At 39.1% G+C, this 19,286-nt stretch overlaps 4 protein-coding genes across 7 annotated transcripts in view; 2 read left to right on the top strand and 2 right to left on the bottom strand.

The window, feature by feature from the left end:
• The window catches only part of LOC113211095 (uncharacterized), a 3,316-nt gene extending 2,784 nt beyond the window's left edge, over window positions 1-532 (bottom strand). The window contains exons 1-3 of the mRNA XM_026429357.2: window positions 470-532; window positions 243-389; window positions 7-138 (exon numbers count right to left, since the gene is read on the bottom strand). Of these exons, the coding sequence (XP_026285142.2) occupies window positions 7-138; window positions 243-389; window positions 470-517 (327 nt within the window). The 5' untranslated portion in view covers window positions 518-532. The remainder of the gene's footprint in view (window positions 1-6; window positions 139-242; window positions 390-469) is intronic.
• A 1,443-nt stretch (window positions 533-1,975) lies between these two features.
• Window positions 1,976-6,420, top strand: LOC113211096 (exocyst complex component 5). Of its 2 annotated transcripts, XM_026429358.2 has the most exons (16): window positions 1,976-2,143; window positions 2,486-2,613; window positions 2,694-2,811; window positions 2,906-3,103; window positions 3,190-3,254; window positions 3,730-3,913; window positions 4,003-4,143; window positions 4,221-4,297; window positions 4,389-4,499; window positions 4,614-4,709; window positions 4,796-4,955; window positions 5,032-5,264; window positions 5,525-5,611; window positions 5,691-5,793; window positions 5,889-6,206; window positions 6,274-6,420. In XM_026429358.2, exons 1-16 carry the CDS (start codon window positions 2,117-2,119, stop codon window positions 6,370-6,372), a joined length of 2,145 nt encoding a protein of 714 aa, XP_026285143.1. In that variant the 5' UTR covers window positions 1,976-2,116; the 3' UTR covers window positions 6,373-6,420. The 2 variants fall into 2 exon arrangements, with proteins under 2 accessions (XP_026285143.1, XP_052119558.1); XM_052263598.1 differs by lacking the exon at window positions 1,976-2,143 and having other exon boundaries at window positions 2,674-2,811.
• A 175-nt stretch (window positions 6,421-6,595) lies between these two features.
• Window positions 6,596-9,085, bottom strand: LOC113211097 (protein arginine N-methyltransferase 1). Of its 2 annotated transcripts, XM_026429361.2 has the most exons (6): window positions 8,917-9,059; window positions 8,615-8,658; window positions 7,973-8,221; window positions 7,720-7,890; window positions 7,332-7,634; window positions 6,596-7,259 (listed from the first exon to the last, which is right to left on the bottom strand). In XM_026429361.2, exons 3-6 carry the CDS (start codon window positions 8,198-8,200, stop codon window positions 6,876-6,878), a joined length of 1,086 nt encoding a protein of 361 aa, XP_026285146.1. In that variant the 5' UTR covers window positions 8,201-8,221; window positions 8,615-8,658; window positions 8,917-9,059; the 3' UTR covers window positions 6,596-6,875. The 2 variants fall into 2 exon arrangements, with proteins under 2 accessions (XP_026285146.1, XP_026285144.1); XM_026429359.2 differs by lacking the exon at window positions 8,615-8,658 and having other exon boundaries at window positions 8,917-9,085.
• Window positions 9,086-9,548: 463 nt separating this feature from the next.
• LOC113211098 (protein ECT2) lies at window positions 9,549-19,164 on the top strand. Of its 2 annotated transcripts, XM_026429362.2 has the most exons (14): window positions 9,549-9,824; window positions 10,337-10,413; window positions 10,678-10,805; window positions 10,892-11,027; window positions 11,157-11,369; window positions 11,461-11,598; window positions 12,124-12,678; window positions 13,164-13,295; window positions 13,399-14,418; window positions 14,503-14,650; window positions 14,897-15,045; window positions 15,754-15,839; window positions 15,939-16,113; window positions 16,346-19,164. In XM_026429362.2, the coding sequence occupies exons 1-14, from the start codon at window positions 9,791-9,793 to the stop codon at window positions 16,424-16,426; spliced, it is 3,072 nt and encodes a 1,023-aa protein (XP_026285147.1). In that variant the 5' UTR covers window positions 9,549-9,790; the 3' UTR covers window positions 16,427-19,164. The 2 variants fall into 2 exon arrangements, with proteins under 2 accessions (XP_026285147.1, XP_026285148.1); XM_026429363.2 differs by lacking the exon at window positions 12,124-12,678 and having other exon boundaries at window positions 9,551-9,824.
• The last annotated feature ends 122 nt before the right edge of the window (window positions 19,165-19,286 follow it).

Here is a 19,286-nt window from a genome sequence, read left to right as displayed (position 1 = left end):
GTTGACGGCCTTTTCGAATGCAGCTCCTGCCTTCTGCTTGAGGAGGGCGGCAATCTTGGGAGCCTTCTGCTGCCACTGCTGGCCGAACTTCTGGGTCAGATCATGGATGTGGGGAACGACCTTCTCCTTCCATTGGCCCTGAAGAAAGCGAAAGCGAATGTCAGAGAACCTCGAAAGCAACGGTGACAGAGTTGGCTTACTAAGCTATCACCAAAAGGACAGGACACTGGTTTTGTTCTAACCTGGAGCTTGGCCTTCTCCTGACCAGCCCACTGCTTCAGCTGGGCCTCCTTCTGGTGCAGCCAAGCCTTCACACCTCCTGCAGGAGCGGGGCCCTGGGGTCCGGCCGGCCCCTTCGGTGGTGGTGGGGGAGCCCCAGCGGAGGCAACCTGCAATGTGTGTTACATTAACACATTAGCTCGTGGGAGGGATGCCGTGACGAGAACCGCCGGGCCGGGGTTGAACTCACCGCGGCGACGGCGAAGAGGGCGAGGACTGCGATGCTGAGGCGGGCCATGGCGATGGAGTGATACCTTCTGCCCGGCCATCTCGGCCTTATAAGGCCGATACTCGAGTAACCATGCACGAGGAAGGTGCACGACGACTCTCGTTAATTGAGGGCTGATCGTGAGGGTCGTGCTTTGTTCTGAGAAACAAGTAGTAGTACAAATTATACCTGGGGGCTGACTCACGCCGCGCACTTTTGTAGGTATACTGTACCGCAAGCACACCTGCGGACGGTTTGCCTACTCGTCGGCCGCGCGCGCCTCGCGATGCGTTGGCGACTACCCCACGAGCGACTTTCATATGAATCCGGGGAAGGTACAAATGAGTTACCCTGGCCGAGAACAACTAGCTGGACCTGGCACCTCCCGGGAGTTGCCCGACCTGCACCGCGCAACCGAGTAACCATCCAGGTACTTCCCCGGAGGTTGCCCGAACTGCACCGGGCGTCAACCGGGTAACCCACCAGGCACTCCCCCGGCACTACCCCGGCTATCCCCCGGCTGCCCCTCGGCTCTCCCCCGGGTCCCCCCGGCTCTCCCCCGGGGGGTGCCTCCCGGATACTTCCTATAGTGCCTCTAGGTACCCTCCCGGCTGTCCCTCGGATATACCGTCTTGTCTTGGGTACTCTCAGCTTTGCACCGCCAGAATTTGCCGTGAAATGCTTTTTTGCTAAGGTGGCACATTTTAGTCTTGGTCTATATAAGTGCTGCTGTGACCTGTTTGAAAAAAAATAGGTCAATATTATGTCAGTTTGATGTATTCTTGTCTAATCTCTGTTACTTGGGGCGGCGGCGTAGGCGTTGAACGCATCGCGGGGTTGGCGTTCCGGCGAGGGGGGCGCGGCGAGCGTGGCGTGGCGGTGGATGGCGCGGCCTGCGTGGCGCGGCGCGTGTTTTATGAGTCTTTTACACTACAATGGACGGCCGGGACCACGGTGCGGGACACGCAAGAGCCCCAGTGCCGAAACATATTCGATACCTGCTACGACGGTGTTCAACCAATCTGCTGCTTTCACTGGTGAACTTTGAACTTAACGCTTTAACTGGCGAACTTACAACTTAACGAGAGTAGGTACAGTACCGGGTGTCCGGGAGAATACGCGGCAGCTCGATGGGTTGCCTACGCACTGGCGTGCAGCCTCGGGGGGCGAGGGGTTAGGGTTAATAGAAGAGGTGATGGGGGGCGGCCGGTTGTTGCTGTTGTTGCCTCCCGCTACCTCCACCGCTCCCCCCTCGCCCTCCGCGCCTGCACGCCAGTGCGTAGGCAACCCATCAAGCTGCCGCGTATTCTCCCGGACAACCACAAGCTGACGATAACTGCGTATCATCTGCTAAAAAGTGCCGAGCTCTTGGTCATTTTCTTTTGAAACAAGCACTTATTCGATACCCATACCGCCTCCAGGAACGTTGATGGCGTTGATGGCCGCTTCTGGGGCAGTCAACTTCTCATACCCATACTTCGTCTGCTGTAGTCTCAAGGCTGACCCAGCCATCACCATCTCTAATATTGTGTTCTTGGGGTGTGTGGGTTGTGGGTGTGTTGTTGCAGTAGCAGTAGTGTGTTGCTGTCAATTTTATCATTGAAACTGTCACCTTCATTGTTAAGCAACATGATTTACATGAAAGAATTGGAACAGGTCAGTACTTGCAATGTATTGTACAAAGATTTCTTGTGGGGGAAAAAATAGGGGGTTACGTTGCAGGCGCCAACCATCAATGCAAGTAACTAGTAGTACATGAGCTATTATTGACATCAACCAATTCCTGCTTTCAAATGAAAATCCTCACTTTCAATCTCTAGTACCTTTTTGTACAAATCTTATAATAATTTAATGCTAGTGATTTACTTCGATCGTTGATTTGATCTTGTCATCAATACCATCAATGAAGGTTCTCCTTTGCTCCTTGCGTTCAACTTTGGTTGTTCCCCACAATGTTGTACTTTTAGTGCACCTTAATCCTCTTCTATTTTATTACAGGAGCCTTTTGATCCTGAAGCTTTTGTTGAACGATTAGCAAAGAGAACCATGCAAGTTTCAGTGAGAGATAGCAACAAAGAGTTACTAGATCCAATCGCACTGCAAGAAACATTCCTACAAGCCATTAAGTAAGTTTATATAGTTAAAAACTGCCTTAGTTTCTTCTGTAAAATCTCACTGAAAGCAAGATCCTCCAATTTTTTTGTAGAGATTTACAGATGCTACAGGAGAGACAATACCGTAAATGTGGACGATTGGAACAACAGTGCCAGGAAGAAGAACATGGGCACTGTCAAGAAATCGCTCAACTTCAAGACAAAAATAAGGTTTGTTAGTCACCTAAGATTTTCCTTCATTATCACCCAATCCCCATTCACGTGGACACTTATTTTAATTTATGTCTTTTTCTGACTGTACAAGGCTGCTGTTGGAATGTTCCAAGGACTAGACGAGAGAATTAATAATGTTGCAACAAAAGTTATTCACCTGGGAGATCAACTGGAAAGTGTGAATACCCCACGGTCTCGTGCTGTTGAAGCCCAGAGGTTGATGTCACATTTTGCTGAGTTTCTATCTCCTGGACCTATCACATTAGACATATTCTTAGACAAATCCCAGGTTTGTTTGACTTTTTGTTCTTGTTTTCTTATTGTATTCATCTCAATCTTTGTTAGCCTCCAATGATTTTTGTTTACTCTTAACAGATTGATGAGGCTGCAGATATTATACAGAAACTTCATCTCATAGCCCAAGAGCTGCCCTCTGATAAGTATGAACCCAAATTAATGGAAATTAGTATACTATCTAAAACTTCTGCGCCAAGGAGTAGACCTATTATTTATAACGGTACATTGAAACACTTTAAAAAAAAAAATATTAATTGGCTCCAAAGAAGTTCTAGCATTTGGAGTTTTGGTATTATTTATCAATGTAGGTCAAACATTTACATTTTGCTGCCTCAGTGAAACTTTATGTGTGGTATTGCTTTTTGAGACTAGGCAAGGCTTAATATAGCCAACTTTAAATAATGCAAGTTCTTTTTTTTCTTTTAATTTTATTTACTCTAATATGTTAAATTGACATTGTCACAAAACATTTCTAGTGAATAAAGTTTTCTAGTTTTCTTGGACCAAGTCAGTGGGAGCAAGGGTCTGCAACCTTTTGTTCCAAAAATCAGGTCTGCAACTTGTTCAGGCTGTCTTAAACAAATTAAATTAATTATACATTAAAACTTCTCATTCTAGATTTGAGAATGCTAAGAAGAAAATTTCAGGAAAGTATGATGAAATAGAGAAGCTATTGATTGAAGAGTTTGTTGTTGCACATAAACAAGAAGACATTGCCCGAATGAAAGAGATTGCCTCCATTCTTTCACATTTTAAAGGTTACACTCAATGTGTTGATGCTTTCATTGAGCAGAGTCAAGAAGTAAGTTGCCAAATTATGCCTTCATGTGTTGTTTTTTTCTCTCTCTTTTTTTCTTTCTAATATTGGCTTGTTTTTATTATTATGTCTAGCGTGCATTTGTTGGAAAAAATGTGTTTCAAAATGTTATACCTTTATGTCGAAGAAACTATGACATAATGAAAGAGGTTTTTTCAAACCCTGAGCAAGTGATGGCAAAGTTTATTCTCAATATTTACCATGGAAAACTGCAGGTAAGTTCTAGAAGTCAACTTCTTTAAACACATGAATTCTTTCATGAAAATTTGCTTATTCTGTGTTTCTTAAATAGGATCACATTGTCAGCAGGCTGACAGACAAAAGTAATACTAATTTATATTTAGAAAATCTTCATGACTTGTATTCAAGGTACCACAGACAATGAACTAAACAGTATGTTTCATACCACGCATTATGTAATAACTATAAAGCTAGCATCATTTTTATATTTGTTTTACAGAACAGTACAGCTCTCAAATGACTTAATGATGTTTGAGATGGGTAATGATGAAATGTACCTCACTAAACTTACCCAAAATATATTTCAGAAGTATTTAGAAAATTATATTGGGTATGTTTGAGTAAATTGATCTGCTACTTGGCTCCTAAACGATTTGTCCAGTTCTTTTGTTTGATGTATTTAAATATGGTGTATAATATATGTTGTACATATTCTATCCCATAGAAATGAACTTAGAAATCTCAAGGAATGTAGTGTTGCTGCTATTCAGAAGTTTTATGATAGTAAGAGTCATCATAAGCGCCAGATTCAAACTGGGGGGTAAGTTCTTGGATCTTTGTAATTGGTTGTGTGATTGCAATATCATACGGTACCATTTTGTTGACATTGCTGTCAATTATTTTCAGATTTCAAGATTTACGCAGAGATTTACAAGCAGTGATTGGAACAAGGGCCAACATAAACATTGCACAAATTGATGATTATGGTGGAGAAACCTTCCTATCTATGGAAGTGGCAAAGTCTCTAATCCAAACAGGCAAACAAGCATTTAAACGGTGCACTGTTGTAAGTCTCATTTCCACTTAAAATGCCTAACCAAAAGTTGTTATTTCTTTTGTGTTTTTTTTCCTTTCCTCTGTAGCTGTCAAAACAAACTGATCAACCAGCCCACGCACAGCTTATCTTTGATGTCCTCCTCAATCAGTTGTTGGCTGATTATGTTGATTATGCTTTGGAGCTTGGCCTGCAAGCTGTGCCTATTCCAGAGAACAAGACTCAGCCTCAACTATATTTCCTTCAAGTAGCAAGCCAAACAAATGAGATAGTTCATTATCTTGAAATGGAAACAGTTCAGAGTTTAATGCCAATTATCATGTAAGTCCTTTATAATATAATTTTTGTTATAACATTAAGAAGAATCGGTTAAACAGAAGATGATTTCTACACTACACTCTCTGTCGCTCTTATGAGCTCCCAGATAGATATATTAGATATCATCATCTTTGTGTATGTTTGCTTTTGCTTTGGTTTGTACATGTCTAAATCCATCTTAAGTTGTGGCTGCCCTGATCATGTTTTATAGTCATATATAGGTAGGGCATGTTTTGATGAGGGTTCTTTGTTTAATAACACAGGTCAACACCAAAACAAGCTGAATGCCTTCATAAGAAAAGGCAAATGCTAGAACAGATTGAATCCAAGCTAGATACTGGCTTAGACAGGTGAAGACTAGTGTGATTCATCTGAATTATGCCTTTATAAGTATTCGTATACCTGACTTGATTTCTTGCTATTTTCTAGAACACTCAGTGCAATTGTTGGATGGGTAAAAATTTATCTCCAAACTGAACAGAAAAAAACTGATTTCAAACCAGAGGCTGATCTTGACACTATGGCTTCCCCTGTAAGCAACAAACCCTCCCATAATTGTTTGCCTGATTAAAGATTAAAATGGCCACCATCTCTCTCAGTCACACATGGTTTCCCAACTTGTTACAGGCATGCATGGCTGTTGTGCAGTACTTAAGCAGCACCATAAAGCGCATTAAATCATCTTTAGATGGTAAAAATGCAGAGTGTGTCTTGTTGGAATTGGGTATTCGTCTTCATAGGGTTGTTTACGAGCACTTGCAGCAGTTTCAGTTTAATTCTATTGGTGCCATGATAGCCATCATGGATGTAAATGAGTATCGTAAATGTGTAAAAGAACTTCATATTCCATTAATTGATACTTTATTTGATACTCTGCATGCTCTTTGTAATTTGCTGCTTGTTAAACCAGAAAACCTGAAACAAGTGTGTTCTGGTGAAACATTGGTAAGTAGTCAGAGTCCCACATGCTCCTGAATTTATCTTGGACGTTTTGTAACTTATTTCTTTTCAGGCGGGTTTGGACAACTCCATACTGGTAAATTTTATACAACTTCGTACGGATTACAAGACTCAAAAGCTTGCAACATCTTTAAAAGGACTGGTTACTTGAGTGTACAAAATTAAGAATGCGGGTCAAAAATAAACAATTTGTTCTAGATGTGTGAATGTACTTCATTTCAAATTAATTTACAAGCATTTAACAATCACTGGATATTCTAAGTAAACTGACAAGCATTTGAATTTATGACAATGATTATCTCAGTGGGATAAACTTAATTGGTAACATTAACATTTCAGTTTGATGGATTGGGAGAAAAAAAGGTAACATTAAGTATAGTACGTTTACATTTAATAAGATTGTCACATTAGTGACCAAATTTAAAAAAAAAATACAAGTGATCTTCATAGCAAACACTTACAATATAAAGTATAAAATGTGAAGCTTTGAAAACAGCTAGGACATAGAAAAAATTCACAGAATACATATCAAAAGAATTGTTGCTTACAAAACAAGTACTAATTGTAAGCAAACATTACCTCAGATCTTATGAATTAAGGCTGCAGCTACGTTCCTAACAGTTTCCACAATCGTCAAAACCTATGATAAAAGTTTCAGCGCATGCGATAATGGTTAACTTCATGCATTTCACCACATTCCCCTTTGAAATCTAGTTCAACAGTGAAATCTAGATCACGATTATTCCGTGCATTGGGCTTCATTGAGAATACACCACTTATCTCATCATTCTTCTTCACAGTCATGTACTCATCAAAATAAAATACAGTTTGCTTCCAATGTGTGTACTGCGCATCTGGGGCAGTGCTGAAGCCCGTCCTCTTGTGACATTTGGAAAACTCAATTGTGAAGTATGTCACAAGAGCTTGAACATAATCATTCCGCCTCACTTGGAGGTGGAAAGGTGATGAGAAGTCTAAATCTTCCTTTTTAACAGTGTATAAATCCACTTCCTTGATCAAACAAGCATTAGTAACAACCTAGAGGAAAGAATTTCTTTAGTAACAAAATCATGTAATAATTCAAGAAACAAAAACTAAGCAAAAAATTACCTGTTTTGGATCAACCACATCTACTAGGGGTTCACTGATCGCAACCTTTCTAATGGAGCTCATGTCAAATCCGTAAACATCATCCCACCAGTTAATTTTTTCATCTTTGTACTGACGATCTTCAATTCCAGTGACAAAGAGAGTGGCTCTATCAGGGAACATAAGACCATCTGGTTGCAACCACTTGTCTCTAGCATACAATACTGTATCCAACATCGACTCATAGAAAAGGCAGTAGCCCATCCATTCTGAAATAATGATATCAACTTTGGTGATACCATCTGGAAGTTCCACTTCCTCAACCTGAAGAGTAAAAAGCCCACTAAAAGTCCACACTTTATAGAAATAACATGATTAAAATACCGCCTTGACATGAAGAGCCTCTTACCTTTCCCTTGACAATGGTAACTGTGTCACTAAGACCGTTTGCATCAACAATTTTTTTAGCATATTCAACAATATTTGAACAGTCAATTCCAAAGACCTTGGCAGCTCCAGCTTTGGCTGCAAACATTGATAAGATGCCAGTACCACAACCAATGTCAAGAACTATTTTGTCCTGTAAAAAAAATAAAAAATAGTTGAATTATACGTTTAGTACAGAAAAGTGAACTGGACTGATTTGCAAGAAGTAAACCAACCTTGAAGAGATGCTTGTTGTGATACATTGAATTCCTATAAGTAAGCGTTCTAACTTCATCTTTTAACATTTCCTCATGGATACCAAAATGAGCATAGGAATCGAAATAATAATCTCGTGATGTCATTTCTTCCACTTTTACTTCTTCATTAGCTTCATTTTTCTCTGTCTTTTCTTTGGTCACATTATTCTCTTTGGTGGGAGTTCCCACCTCCGATGCAACTTCCATGTTATCTTCTAGCTTGCACCCCTGCAAAAAGATGAGCTAAACTTAAAACCACATTTGGATCTGGACCAGACCATAGAAAAAAGCACAAATATTCAGCCATAAATTCTGGAATGACAGTTTCTAAATATATTGTCATAACCATCAAAACTAGTAAATGCTTCCAACAAAGGGGGTTAAAACGAAGTGGCATGACAATACATGGCAAGGCATCAAAATCATGCTGCTTCTTCCAAACAATGGCCGTCAGCTCATCATAACCCTACCGGCACAGAGAACGGGCTGCAAGATAACAAAGGAGACGCCGAAAATGAAAAGGTGACTACAATCATTCTTGGTTGTTAGAGAATGTGCTCACATTTACGTCAAGCTTGGGAAGTCAAAAGGAGTACGAGTAAGCGGCACAAGAGTACACACCTCAAAGAAAATCTCAGACCACGCGGGATAACCTAGGAGCCACCCTAGACCCAGAAACAAAACCACGTATATACATTAATGAAATTGACTATAGAATGTGCCATGCAATTAAGTTTTACTAGTATTGGTTGAAAGCTATTGCAGGGACTAACAGAATTGCTTCTCTCTTTTCAAAGAAATGTAACTACGGCGGTTGGGCCAGTGAGAGCCTAACTGCTAAAGGTTTGCTCGTGGTTTGCTTGAAAACCTTTCATGGGCGAAATGCCATTGGAAAGCAGAATTCTTAAAAACAGAACATTTACCTTCATTGCAGACTTCAAAAGCTTAAGATTTGGAATTTTGAAGCTTTACTTGAGATGCCGGGTAAGATGGAACTCTGGACCACCGCACACCACACACACACGAGCTTGAAGAAACCAAACGGGTGCGGAAAGTGCTGCGATGCGATCCACCGGGCGGGCGCGGGCGGCAGGCGAGGGCGGGAGGCGGGAGACGCACGGAGAGGGGGGAGGGAGCGGGAGGGTACGAGGAGGTACGCGCTTGCGCATAGATAGAGAAAACTGCAAACAACCGCAACGACCGTAGCCCATACTCTACCCTAACCGGAGTAAGAGTAAAACAATTACAAGAAAGATATCAAGCTGCAAAATGAATGCGGCCAAAATGCCACCCCGCTCGATCTGCCTGATTTTCGAATCGTCCGCCGAGCTCTTAACATTTTCAGGAGTAGCAGCGTAACGTACCTCGTCAATCGGACTGAGCTTCCCTTTTTGTTTCAGAACATACAAAACTTAAAAAGCATTATCTCACGTGCTCTTAAAATTTCGTCTTTTCCTGGCAGAAAAAATGAAGTAATTGAAAGAAACTTGTATCTTCTTGTTTTTCTTTTTTTTTACAGTTGGTTAACTTGACTGCACATCTCGTGAAAACAAAAGTGACTCGTTTTTTCGTTTATGTTTAGAAGGCCTTGATACGTTTCTTTCAAACATTAAAAAGTAACGTAAATTTCGACAACAATAATTGTTGTTGTTGGATAATAACAAACAATGAATGGATTACCGTTGCTGTCGGAGAAAAATATTTTTGCTTTGGTTTGCAAGTGTTAACTGCATCTTCCCTGCCCTTTTGACTGAGGTCCTTTAACCCCCTCTGCTCCGTTTTAAGGACGCTAGGATCATGGAGGAAGAAGACGGGGGTGGGAGTAGGTTGGGTAAGTTAAATAAACAATATGAATCTTATCGAAAATTGCAGTGTTTCCAGCTCCTCATTTGAATTCATGTCACGAAGGCTTAGATTAACTATTTTTATGAAAGTCTTCATTTTGATCGAAAGCCGTCCAACCTAACTGTCGATGACCTAGACGTTAGGCCTACTTCAGGCCATTTTTCCTTTTAACTGCCATATTATTTTGTTAATCTATTTTACTACAGCATTTTATTTACATTTTATGTGATTTTCGTTTTGTATTCGCTTGTTGACTCATTTACTAAACAATATTAATGACTCTCCAACTATTTCTTTTAGTAACCTGCTATGTGTTGTTTACAATGAGATACATAAGTCTCTATTACTTTGTTGAAGAATATCACTATGCTGCAGTTGATCGAATTCCAGACCTTTAGAAAGTCACTTGCATTCTCCATCCCATCAGCTGAAATTTTGGCTGGGGCATTTTATTGGTGCACTTGTCACTTGATTTTTTTATTTTTTGTATGCTTTCAGAGCTAGCTGGGACATGCCAGCAAATTTGTGTTGTTGGCTCACTGGCCCTGGACCCTCTAGTAATGTCTGCAGTGCAGGTCAGTAAACTTCTTATTTATTTTTAGTGTGCCGCAAAGTACATTGGGTTGTAATCTTTGCGTGCAGCGAAAAGTGACATTATTTTTTCACAACCGCTTAGAATGTGTTGGTTTCTCATTACCTCAAACATTGCTTCAGCTCTGTCCTCACAAGGCTGTATTCACATTAAGCTTTCCTATCAATGTCACCAAGAATATTTTCTTTTATAACTTGTTTTTTTTGTAGTTATACTTACATCTTATTTTTTTCTTTTGGTTTTACAGGCATTGGGTTTACCAGTCTCCCTTTCAGCTACTGGTAGTGAACTTATAGATTTAGTTGAAAACACTATTTTTATTGTGGACGACATGGAAGGCCCATTGTTTGAAGCACCTCACAATCCCCGATTCAGGTTGTCTTGGATTTATCTTAACTACTTCCCTATATTCTGAATTATAAAAAATTTGTGTCTCATCATTCACATTTTATTTCATACAGGGTGCTAGGACGCACAGCTCTCCTAGAGTTGACAGACAGAGGTGAAAATCTTCCGTCCACCACTCGGCCACTTTTTTCAACCTCTATGAGTGGTTTGGTTGTCTGCTTTACCGGATTCAGAAAAAAGGACCATTTGGTATGTCTTTGGTATAAATCTGTTTAATCCTGATCTAAATATCAAGTTGTTTTCATAGTTCACTCATATTTTCTCTTTGAATTTCTACTGTGGCATGAACTGATACTTGATATTCATTTGATTCTCCAGATGAAGTTGGTGAAGTTGGTGCAATCAATGGGTGGCAGCATCAGAAAAGAGATGTCGGTCTCTGTCACCCATTTGATTGCACAGGGATGTGGTGGCAAGAAATACCATTATGCCACCACATTTAGAGTGCCCGTTATGTCTGAGGACTGGGTGTTTGCTGCTTGGCAGAGAAGGAAAGAAGTTGGATTTGGTGCAGCAGCATCAGACTTCACTGTAAGAGAACAATAACCTCATTGCCTCCAGTGCCAATATTGTGTTACATTGAAGTACTGATTTTTTTTGTTTTAAATCTTTTTCTTTGTAGGCCAATTTCAAATTAAAACCCTTCCAAGGGGCGAAAGTTTGTTTTGTGGGGTTTCCGGAAGAGGAAAAAAAACACATGGAAGAAGTTCTTGTGGAAAACGGGGGCACTGTTGCAGATATGTCAGACTGCAGTCACGTTGTAAGTTTGATTTGCCTGTTTTGCTATTTCTTATTAAAGGCACTGGATATTGGGTCTGTCTCCAATATGTCAAAGGGTCTTTTCCAAATTTGATTTTAATTAATCAGATGAAACTTGTACTTCTATGCACCAACTCTCTTCCCGCTCTGTCTCTTTCTCATCTACCTATATTCATTAATTTTAAGTAACTCATTTTTCTGTGTTTGTGCATGGTAACAGAAGGATCATTTCAGGTGAGAAAAGAGAAACTCTCACTTCCATATAAGTCGTAGATTTCATGTTGTGGCACACCAACGCATAGGTAGCCGTTGACTTACTAGATTTATTAACTTTTGGGCCCCTTTATTTACTACATCAGATTTTTATTCTGATTTTTTTTTCATATTTTCTTAACCATAAAAATATTAAAATATTATAATCAAGGCACACATGCTTTGGAGTTTTCATGCACGTCTTTTAAAAAATTCAGTATCTCTTGAGCATGCTTGGTGCACACAATCAGGGATGGTGTGGGTGTGTTTACAGGTGGTGGAGAGTTACAAGGCTTATAGCCTGCTCAAGGGCAAGACTGCTCCTGTGCCTGTGGGTGAAAACAAGTCCCAACATTCCAAGTGCTCAGATCTGCCCCATCCAATTCCGCCTCAAAGGAGGCGATCATCTTTTCTTCATTTGCTGTTGTCTCCTAACAAATATCCTGCTATTCGTGAAGAGGATGGTTCCAGTTCTCCTCGTACTCCTGAATCCAAAAGTCCTTCCACTTCTAGTTATGAAACTCCAAAACTTAGTTTTGTACCATCCAAAACTCCGAAAGTTCCATATTTTCCAAGTATAAGTGAGCTGCCAACTTCAACCCCTAAATTTGTGGATGATCACCATGATAGTTCTCATGATGAAATGGTCACTGCAGAGGACTGGGACTTGGTATCTGATCCAATGGACCAAACTAGTCCTCCTACAACTCCTCCTGGAACAACACAAACCTTTGAAAAGCCCTCGCCAACTTGTATCCATCCAGACTGTGTGGCACAAGTGATAGATGATCCTATGATGTGCGATCAAGAGGACACCACATCTGCACCGGTACTAGCTTGTCTTCAGTTTCTGTTTTGCTTTTCCCTCTACTAACTACTTGAGAGACTGTGTATGGATTTTCTGTGGGGGCTGGCTCTTACTTTCTGTATCTTTTTAGTCTTTCTAAGTGTATTTGTGAACAATTTTGGCCTCTGAAGTTGAAGTATTTATTTCCAGCCATTTTGCTAACCTAACTAAATTTATTTCAACTAGCGTTTGAAACCCATTCACTTCTCTAGGCTTTCTCATTCAATACAGATTTTCATTATATTTAAATTAATCCATATCTTCGCATGTGTTAAGTCTTTTACATTGCTTTTAGATTCGGTTGGGTCAAATCAAAGGCCTGCCTTTGAATAAGTTACAGTTTTAAGTAACTATTTTTTTAAATTTTAGTTTTTTGTGCTTGCCTGTTGTTATAATTTTTAATTCAATGTTCATTCTTTTGTTTATATGAGAAATGTCACAACTAATATATTTCTGATACCCTGCAGGTGGTTGATAATGTTCAAGCCCAAGCTTCTACATTTGGCCTGATGTCCTCCCATATTGTCAAGCCTGAGTGGTTCTGGATCTCAGTGCAAAATGAGGGGGCAGCAGATGAAACAGAATATAAATTTGAAGGCGTGAGTATTTATTCAAAATTTCTTAGTCTCACCCAATCCCTGTTTCAATGTCTTTTTCTAATCTAATTTAAATTTCCTTTTTTCCCACTTTTGTATCAAATAGTGCTTAGAAGGAGTTATGAGTCCGGCTACATCTAGGGATTCCCTTGGTACTCCTACATCATCCCGCCTGAGGAAAAGGAAAAGAATTCGGGATGGTGTTTCAAGACAGATCCCAGATTCTCCCAGTATTCATAAGCGGCGCTCCTCCATAAGTGATGCTGGGCTTTTGAGTCTCAGTAGTTCATTTTTAGACTGCTCAACTGTTTCAGAGAAGTTGTCCACTGATGAAGTGGAAGCTGCTACGCTGAAAAGTCTCAGCAATCTTAGCCCAAGACAGCAAGTTTTCCATGAGCTGGTACAAACTGAAACTAACTATGTTGGTATTCTAAGGACTATCATGACCTTAATCAAGAAACCTTTGGAGGAGTTTTCCGAGGGGGAGGGCCCTTTATTGGATAATACAGAGTTGAAAACAATATTTGGCCACCTTCCACCTATTTATGATTTACACGCTGCTATGCTTCAAGAACTAATCAGAGCAAATGCAAATTGGACAGAAACAACAAGTATTGGCAGCATTATACTGAGGCATTCTCGGGATATGGTTAAAGCATATCCGCCTTTTGTAAACTTTTTTGAACAGACAAAAGAAATGCTTCACAAATGTGACGAAACCAAACCAAGGTTTCATGCTTTCCTGAAAGTTTGTCAAAGTAAACCGGAATGTGGAAGGCAAACTCTAGGTGAGCTGCTCATAAGACCAGTGCAAAGACTGCCTAGCATATCTCTCTTGTTGGGAGATATTTTAAAACATACCCGTAAGGACAACCCCGACCATGCAGCCTTGGATGAGGCGCTTCATGCAGTTCGTGAAGTCATGACGCATATAAATGAAGATAAAAGAAGAATGGAAGCGTGTATGGACATGTTCTCTATCTTTAATGATATTGAGAACTGCCCTCCTCACCTTGTCTCCTCTCACCGGGCGTTTGTAACTCGATGTGACGTAATAGAGCTCAGCAATGAGTTGAGTGGGCGAGGAGATGCCCTTGTATTTTTTCTCTTCTCAGATATTTTAGAGGTTAGTACCTTGGTTTCTTTCACTTGGTACAACCAGCATTTTCTATCTATCCTTACAAAGCATTTTCTCTTTTTCAACATTTAGATTTGCAAGAAAAGATCCAAGGGAACATCCCTTAAAAGCCCTAATACAGCCACATTGCGTAGCTGCAAACATTTCAAGCATGTGCGACTCATACCCCTCTCTGATATCAAAAGAGTATTTGATGTGGAAAGAGAGGGGAACAATGAAGGTGAATGTTTTTATTAACTTGGGTGTATTTATATAGGTTCTGGTTTTTCCAATAGGCCCCTAACCTTGTAAAAGTTATTCTGTATCGCAGGCGGTTTACTGAAAATGGGTTAATGTTAGATAATATTACTGGCTGACCCGTCCACATGCATGCATGCGTCTGCTACAGTACAGCTCTTGAAAGAAAGCTGGTGGGAGGCACTGTGTCATTTTAGTACAGTTGTTAATATGTCTTCTCTGTTTTCAGAAAATATATTTGCTCTAAAATGTCGGAGCAACCAAGAGCTCAAAGAAAAGCTCTATTCATTTTCCCTTTCGGATGAAGATATCGATAAAAATAATTTTCTGCAGACACTTTGCAGGCAACTTGCCAATACCGTGTGTAAGGCTGATGCGGTGAGTTTCTCTGTAGTTTCGGTTTTGAAGCCCTTAGATGTGTGTATATTTTATGGCTGGAGCTAGGTGGGTGTCTAAATGTAGGACTAGCTAGGTAAACTTAAGACTCACTTAGCCAATTTAGTGACACCTTGTGTAGACACCTTCACAGCTGTCTTTTTGTAGGTTCAGTCAGTTAAAAACTGGAACTTTGGTTAAAAAGTGAAATGCATCAGAACTGAGGGATAGAGCAGTGCCATTCTTTTTTAAAAATATTTTTGTCTTAGGTTTTTGTTTTTGGTTAAGAGCAGTACATTTTTTTTCTACACAAGATTTGTTTGAGTGTTGTTTGCTGTTGAATTTGTAAAACGCAACAAGTGCAAGTGCATTTATCACTCCATCACATCAACTGGATCAAATGAAACATACTGCTCCTCCACTCCCACTAGAAAGACTGAAACAGACAGAAACCTGTATTAGCCACAAGAATGAAAAGCAGCATTCACTCTCTCAATTCTGTTGCATTTTGAGGCTTAAGTAATTTGTCAGCAACACCCAATTTCCCGAACCTGCTCAACCTAGAAACAGCTAGCATCAAACGTTATAAATACCTAGGATCAACAAATTTCCATGTTCAATCCTCAGTTTATCAACCTGAGCTCTGGCCATTAAACATTTATTCAGTTCAGTATTTGGGCATGAGCTAAAATGCTTTCTTGTTCTATCTAGGCCTATTTTTTGTCGCCAATTGACTATAATGAGCTGGACATTAGTGCAAATGATGCTGCATTTGGTACATTGAGCAAGGCTTTCAAGTAAGTTGTTTGAAGTAAAGTTTTCAAATTTTCATAATTTTCCTATTTTAATTTTACATGCTGCAATCTTAAACTTGTGTCATTTTTATTGTGTCCTAGATTAGCATCACGCACCAAAATGAAAATAGGTCGTACCTTTTCCTTTAATTCAAAGACTCCGAGCAAATTAAAACGAGCAGTATCATCCATGATGTCTCCCTTTGGCAGCACTACCAATTTGACTCCTGCCTCGCAATTAGCACAAATGAGGCTTGCATCCTGTACCAATTTAAACGTAAGTTATACTGAATTCTGCACCGTTAATCTGTTACTGACAATGATATCTCGATCAGAGTTGTGCGCGAGGCAAAATCTCAGTTGTGCGCACAACTCTGCTGTCTATCCTAAGATCTTTCTTGTCAGTTTGGACATAGACGAGTCTCTTGTGAAAGACAGATCTTACTCAGATTTGAGTTAAGTTTCTACTGATTTTTGCTGTATAATTTATTTTCCCTCCTTGTGTTCAGGAGCTGGCATCATCACCATCAGAACCAGAAGCACTTAAACCACCAATGTCTGTGCAACCAAGAAGAAAACGGCCTGTATGAAGGACAGTATCCGGTCCTTCTTGTTACTCTATGTTGTTTTTTTAATTCAATTTACTTCAATCTACTTGTCATAACTTGTACCTATGCATAGAGACATTCTACATTCTGCAATGACTTTAGGCGACTGGTTAACTACAATTAATCAATTCTGTTCTAATTTTATTTACCTTTATTTCCGTATGTTTTATTCTAAGAGAGAGAAAATTATTTTCGTTTTACGTGTGTACATTACCTAATGTACTATTCTGGTTTCTAAAGAATGTCAAGCTTTTGGAACTGCCCATTGATAAAACTATCTCTGCTTTTGGTTTTATTATCTTTGCAATCTCTTGTAGAATTTGCATCGAGTGTGTCTGTGATAAGAGTTCTGGCTGTGAAAGCTTCAGTTCCACTCGCTTTTGTGCAGTAAACCCTCTGCAATGGCTGCTTATAGTATCTACTCAAACATACAGTTTCATCTTGTTTTCCAGATAATTGGACTGATTCCCATATTGGTCATAGAAGTATTGAGTAAAGGGATCTCCTTTCAATTTATTAATAGATGGATCTCTACAGTTTGGAAGGTTAACTGATGACATTGAACTGTGTGGATGTATATCTTCCATTCTTGGGTGGTGTTTGGTTGTCTTTATGTTTTGTTAATTTACATAACTGATCAAAAACATAAGCAGTCATTACTGTGAATCAATCATGTGTATATACTACTTTACTGTCTTCTGCTGTTTTGAGGAAAATACAATTCTCTAGTTTGACTTCAATCTATGCTTTTGGCAGTCAGGTCTCACATTATTCGATAGTTTGTCTGAAACATATTACTAGGAATATTTTTTTTTCAAGAAGTTTCTTCTTAGTACAAATTTGTGTATCTTATGGCAAAGATATTGTACAAATTATTCTTCTGAATGTGCTGCTAGGTGTAGACTGCAACTAATTCTATTTAGTTTGCTGAAATTTGCTTATGCTGTAGTATATTATAAGTGACACTTGCTAAGTCTTGTGTCTGTAATTGAAAAACAAAGCATTCTCGAGCTCTTCACTACTCAAATTTTCTCTCCAGGCAACTCCCCGCAGGATCTATTCAGAAGACTGATGCCTAAGGTATACTATAGTCTGCTTACTTAGTGCTCAATCACAGTGATAATCACCTCCAATTGACTGACAGATTCTTCTATTATTGTGGGCCTTCTCTAATAGTCTGGAGGACTTAATGCACTGAAATTAAACAGGTTGTTCTTTCTGTGCTCAAGAGTAATACAGTTAAAGTATTCCTCTAGTTTGGTAACAGAGATACATTCTGTGCGCAACTCTGTACTTAAATGCTTCTTTCTCTCTAAACTGCCAAAAGAAAAAAAAAAGCAAGTACAGAGTTGTTGATGTTGTTAATGCAGTATCAAATCCATGAAATCCCAAGTGGCTGAGTTTTCATTGTTTGTTTCTTTTTTCTTTTCTTTTTCTCTCAGTTCTCTTCTTTTTTTTTCTTCATGTGAACTACCTATTTTGCATTTCCTCCAAGTAGCAAAGTTTTCAGTTTGATTCCTTCATCATAAGCTTTGGACATTGATTGATGCAATGTGCGTGTGTTGTGGGCCATAGAGACTCTTTTTCCATCAGATTAAGTGTTTCTTGAAAAAGGTTTCATAAGGTTTCTAACTCTTCTGAGATCTTTTTACCCTGAATCAAATTTAAATTTACAAAATTAAATTACTTTTTATCATACAGTAACCCAGTATTTCATTCCAGTGATCAATGATGAAAGCAGGTTAGCAATACGGGTGTCATGTCTTTCCACAAACTTGTGACGAATTTTAGAATCAGCAGTTTTTAACTCTTAGACTTAATCATAATTATAAACTGTCATACAAACAAGTTTTTTGCAAGGCAAGTAATAATTTTTGTGAACTGTTCTTGGTTGTTAACATTTGAGTAGAAAATAATATAACTTATGTTTTCTAGGTTACCTTTTATTACATATGTCCTGTCCTCAAATATTGAATTGATGAATTGAATATTGATTTGGTTGCTGTAATGTGTTTACACTTATCAAGTGTCAGAATCATTTTGCGCTCTAAATACCAAGTGCTCGGTGCACTTTTGTTTTTGCATGATTAATTTAATTCTGAACTGTTTGCTGTGCCACTCATAAGTGCCCTCAAAACATCATCTCCGTGTAGATATTTTATGTGTATGTTTCATTATCTTATGTAAGGTATTGTTTTATTTTAAATCTGGGTTGAACTGAATCGCGTTATGTTTATCCAAGTCAAAATTTTTGACTCTTTTGTTTTGATTTATTTGAAACACATGAGCCAAGTTTGCTTGCCAAAGAATTTATCTCAGTTAAAATCGTAAAAAGAATAAAAACCTATTTATAATGAATATTGTTCAGTATTGATAAAGTAATTTTATTCAATTGTATATTATCTTTAAAATGGGCATTATAATTTGCTTATAAAGTATTCAGATCAACTCAGATCAGCCTAACATTTGCACTTATTGTTAGATGACCTGCCTTATAAAAATTGTTACCAAATGTGAAACTATTTAACTATTCGTCTGAATCTCTGTGTCTGCTTGGTCAAGATTTCTTTCTTGATAGTTCTTTGCCTGTTTAAAGTTTACTATCTTAGTATATATGTTGTGCCTGTGTCTATAAGATATATTGGAAAGAATAATGTCTTATGCCTTGCCATCAATGTAAGTATTGCAGTACAGTAAAGTCTGATGTTGCCTTATAACAATTAGATTTAGGTGTTTTGCCTTTTCAGCATGTACCAGAAATATTTGTAGAGTGAGCTGCTTCAATATTTATTTGAATTTTGTGTTCTTGCCAATCAAATTTATGGTCCAGTTCTTTTTTCAA

Source organism: Frankliniella occidentalis, unplaced genomic scaffold, assembly GCF_000697945.3.
Source record: "Frankliniella occidentalis isolate FOCC.00 unplaced genomic scaffold, Focc_3.1 Scaffold13, whole genome shotgun sequence".
Lineage (NCBI taxonomy): Eukaryota > Metazoa > Arthropoda > Insecta > Thysanoptera > Thripidae > Frankliniella > Frankliniella occidentalis.
The sequence above is the reverse complement of the archived record's forward strand: the minus strand, read 5'-3'. Positions and strand labels throughout refer to the sequence as shown.

Coding starts and splice junctions, on each gene's coding strand:
- LOC113211096 (XM_026429358.2), top strand. CDS start 2,117: ATGATTTACATGAAAGAATTGGAACAG. Junction 4,298..4,388: donor CTTCATGACTTGTATTCAAG/GTACCACAGACA, acceptor TTTGTTTTACAG/AACAGTACAGCTCTCAAATG. Junction 4,956..5,031: donor CATTTAAACGGTGCACTGTT/GTAAGTCTCATT, acceptor TTTCCTCTGTAG/CTGTCAAAACAAACTGATCA.
- LOC113211097 (XM_026429359.2), bottom strand. Junction 7,891..7,972: donor ACAACAAGCATCTCTTCAAG/GTTGGTTTACTT, acceptor TTTTTTTTACAG/GACAAAATAGTTCTTGACAT. Junction 7,635..7,719: donor TTACCATTGTCAAGGGAAAG/GTAAGAGGCTCT, acceptor TTTACTCTTCAG/GTTGAGGAAGTGGAACTTCC.
- LOC113211098 (XM_026429362.2), top strand. CDS start 9,791: ATGGAGGAAGAAGACGGGGGTGGGAGTAGGTTGG. Junction 11,599..12,123: donor TGTCAGACTGCAGTCACGTT/GTAAGTTTGATT, acceptor GTGTGTTTACAG/GTGGTGGAGAGTTACAAGGC. Junction 15,840..15,938: donor ACATTGAGCAAGGCTTTCAA/GTAAGTTGTTTG, acceptor ATTGTGTCCTAG/ATTAGCATCACGCACCAAAA.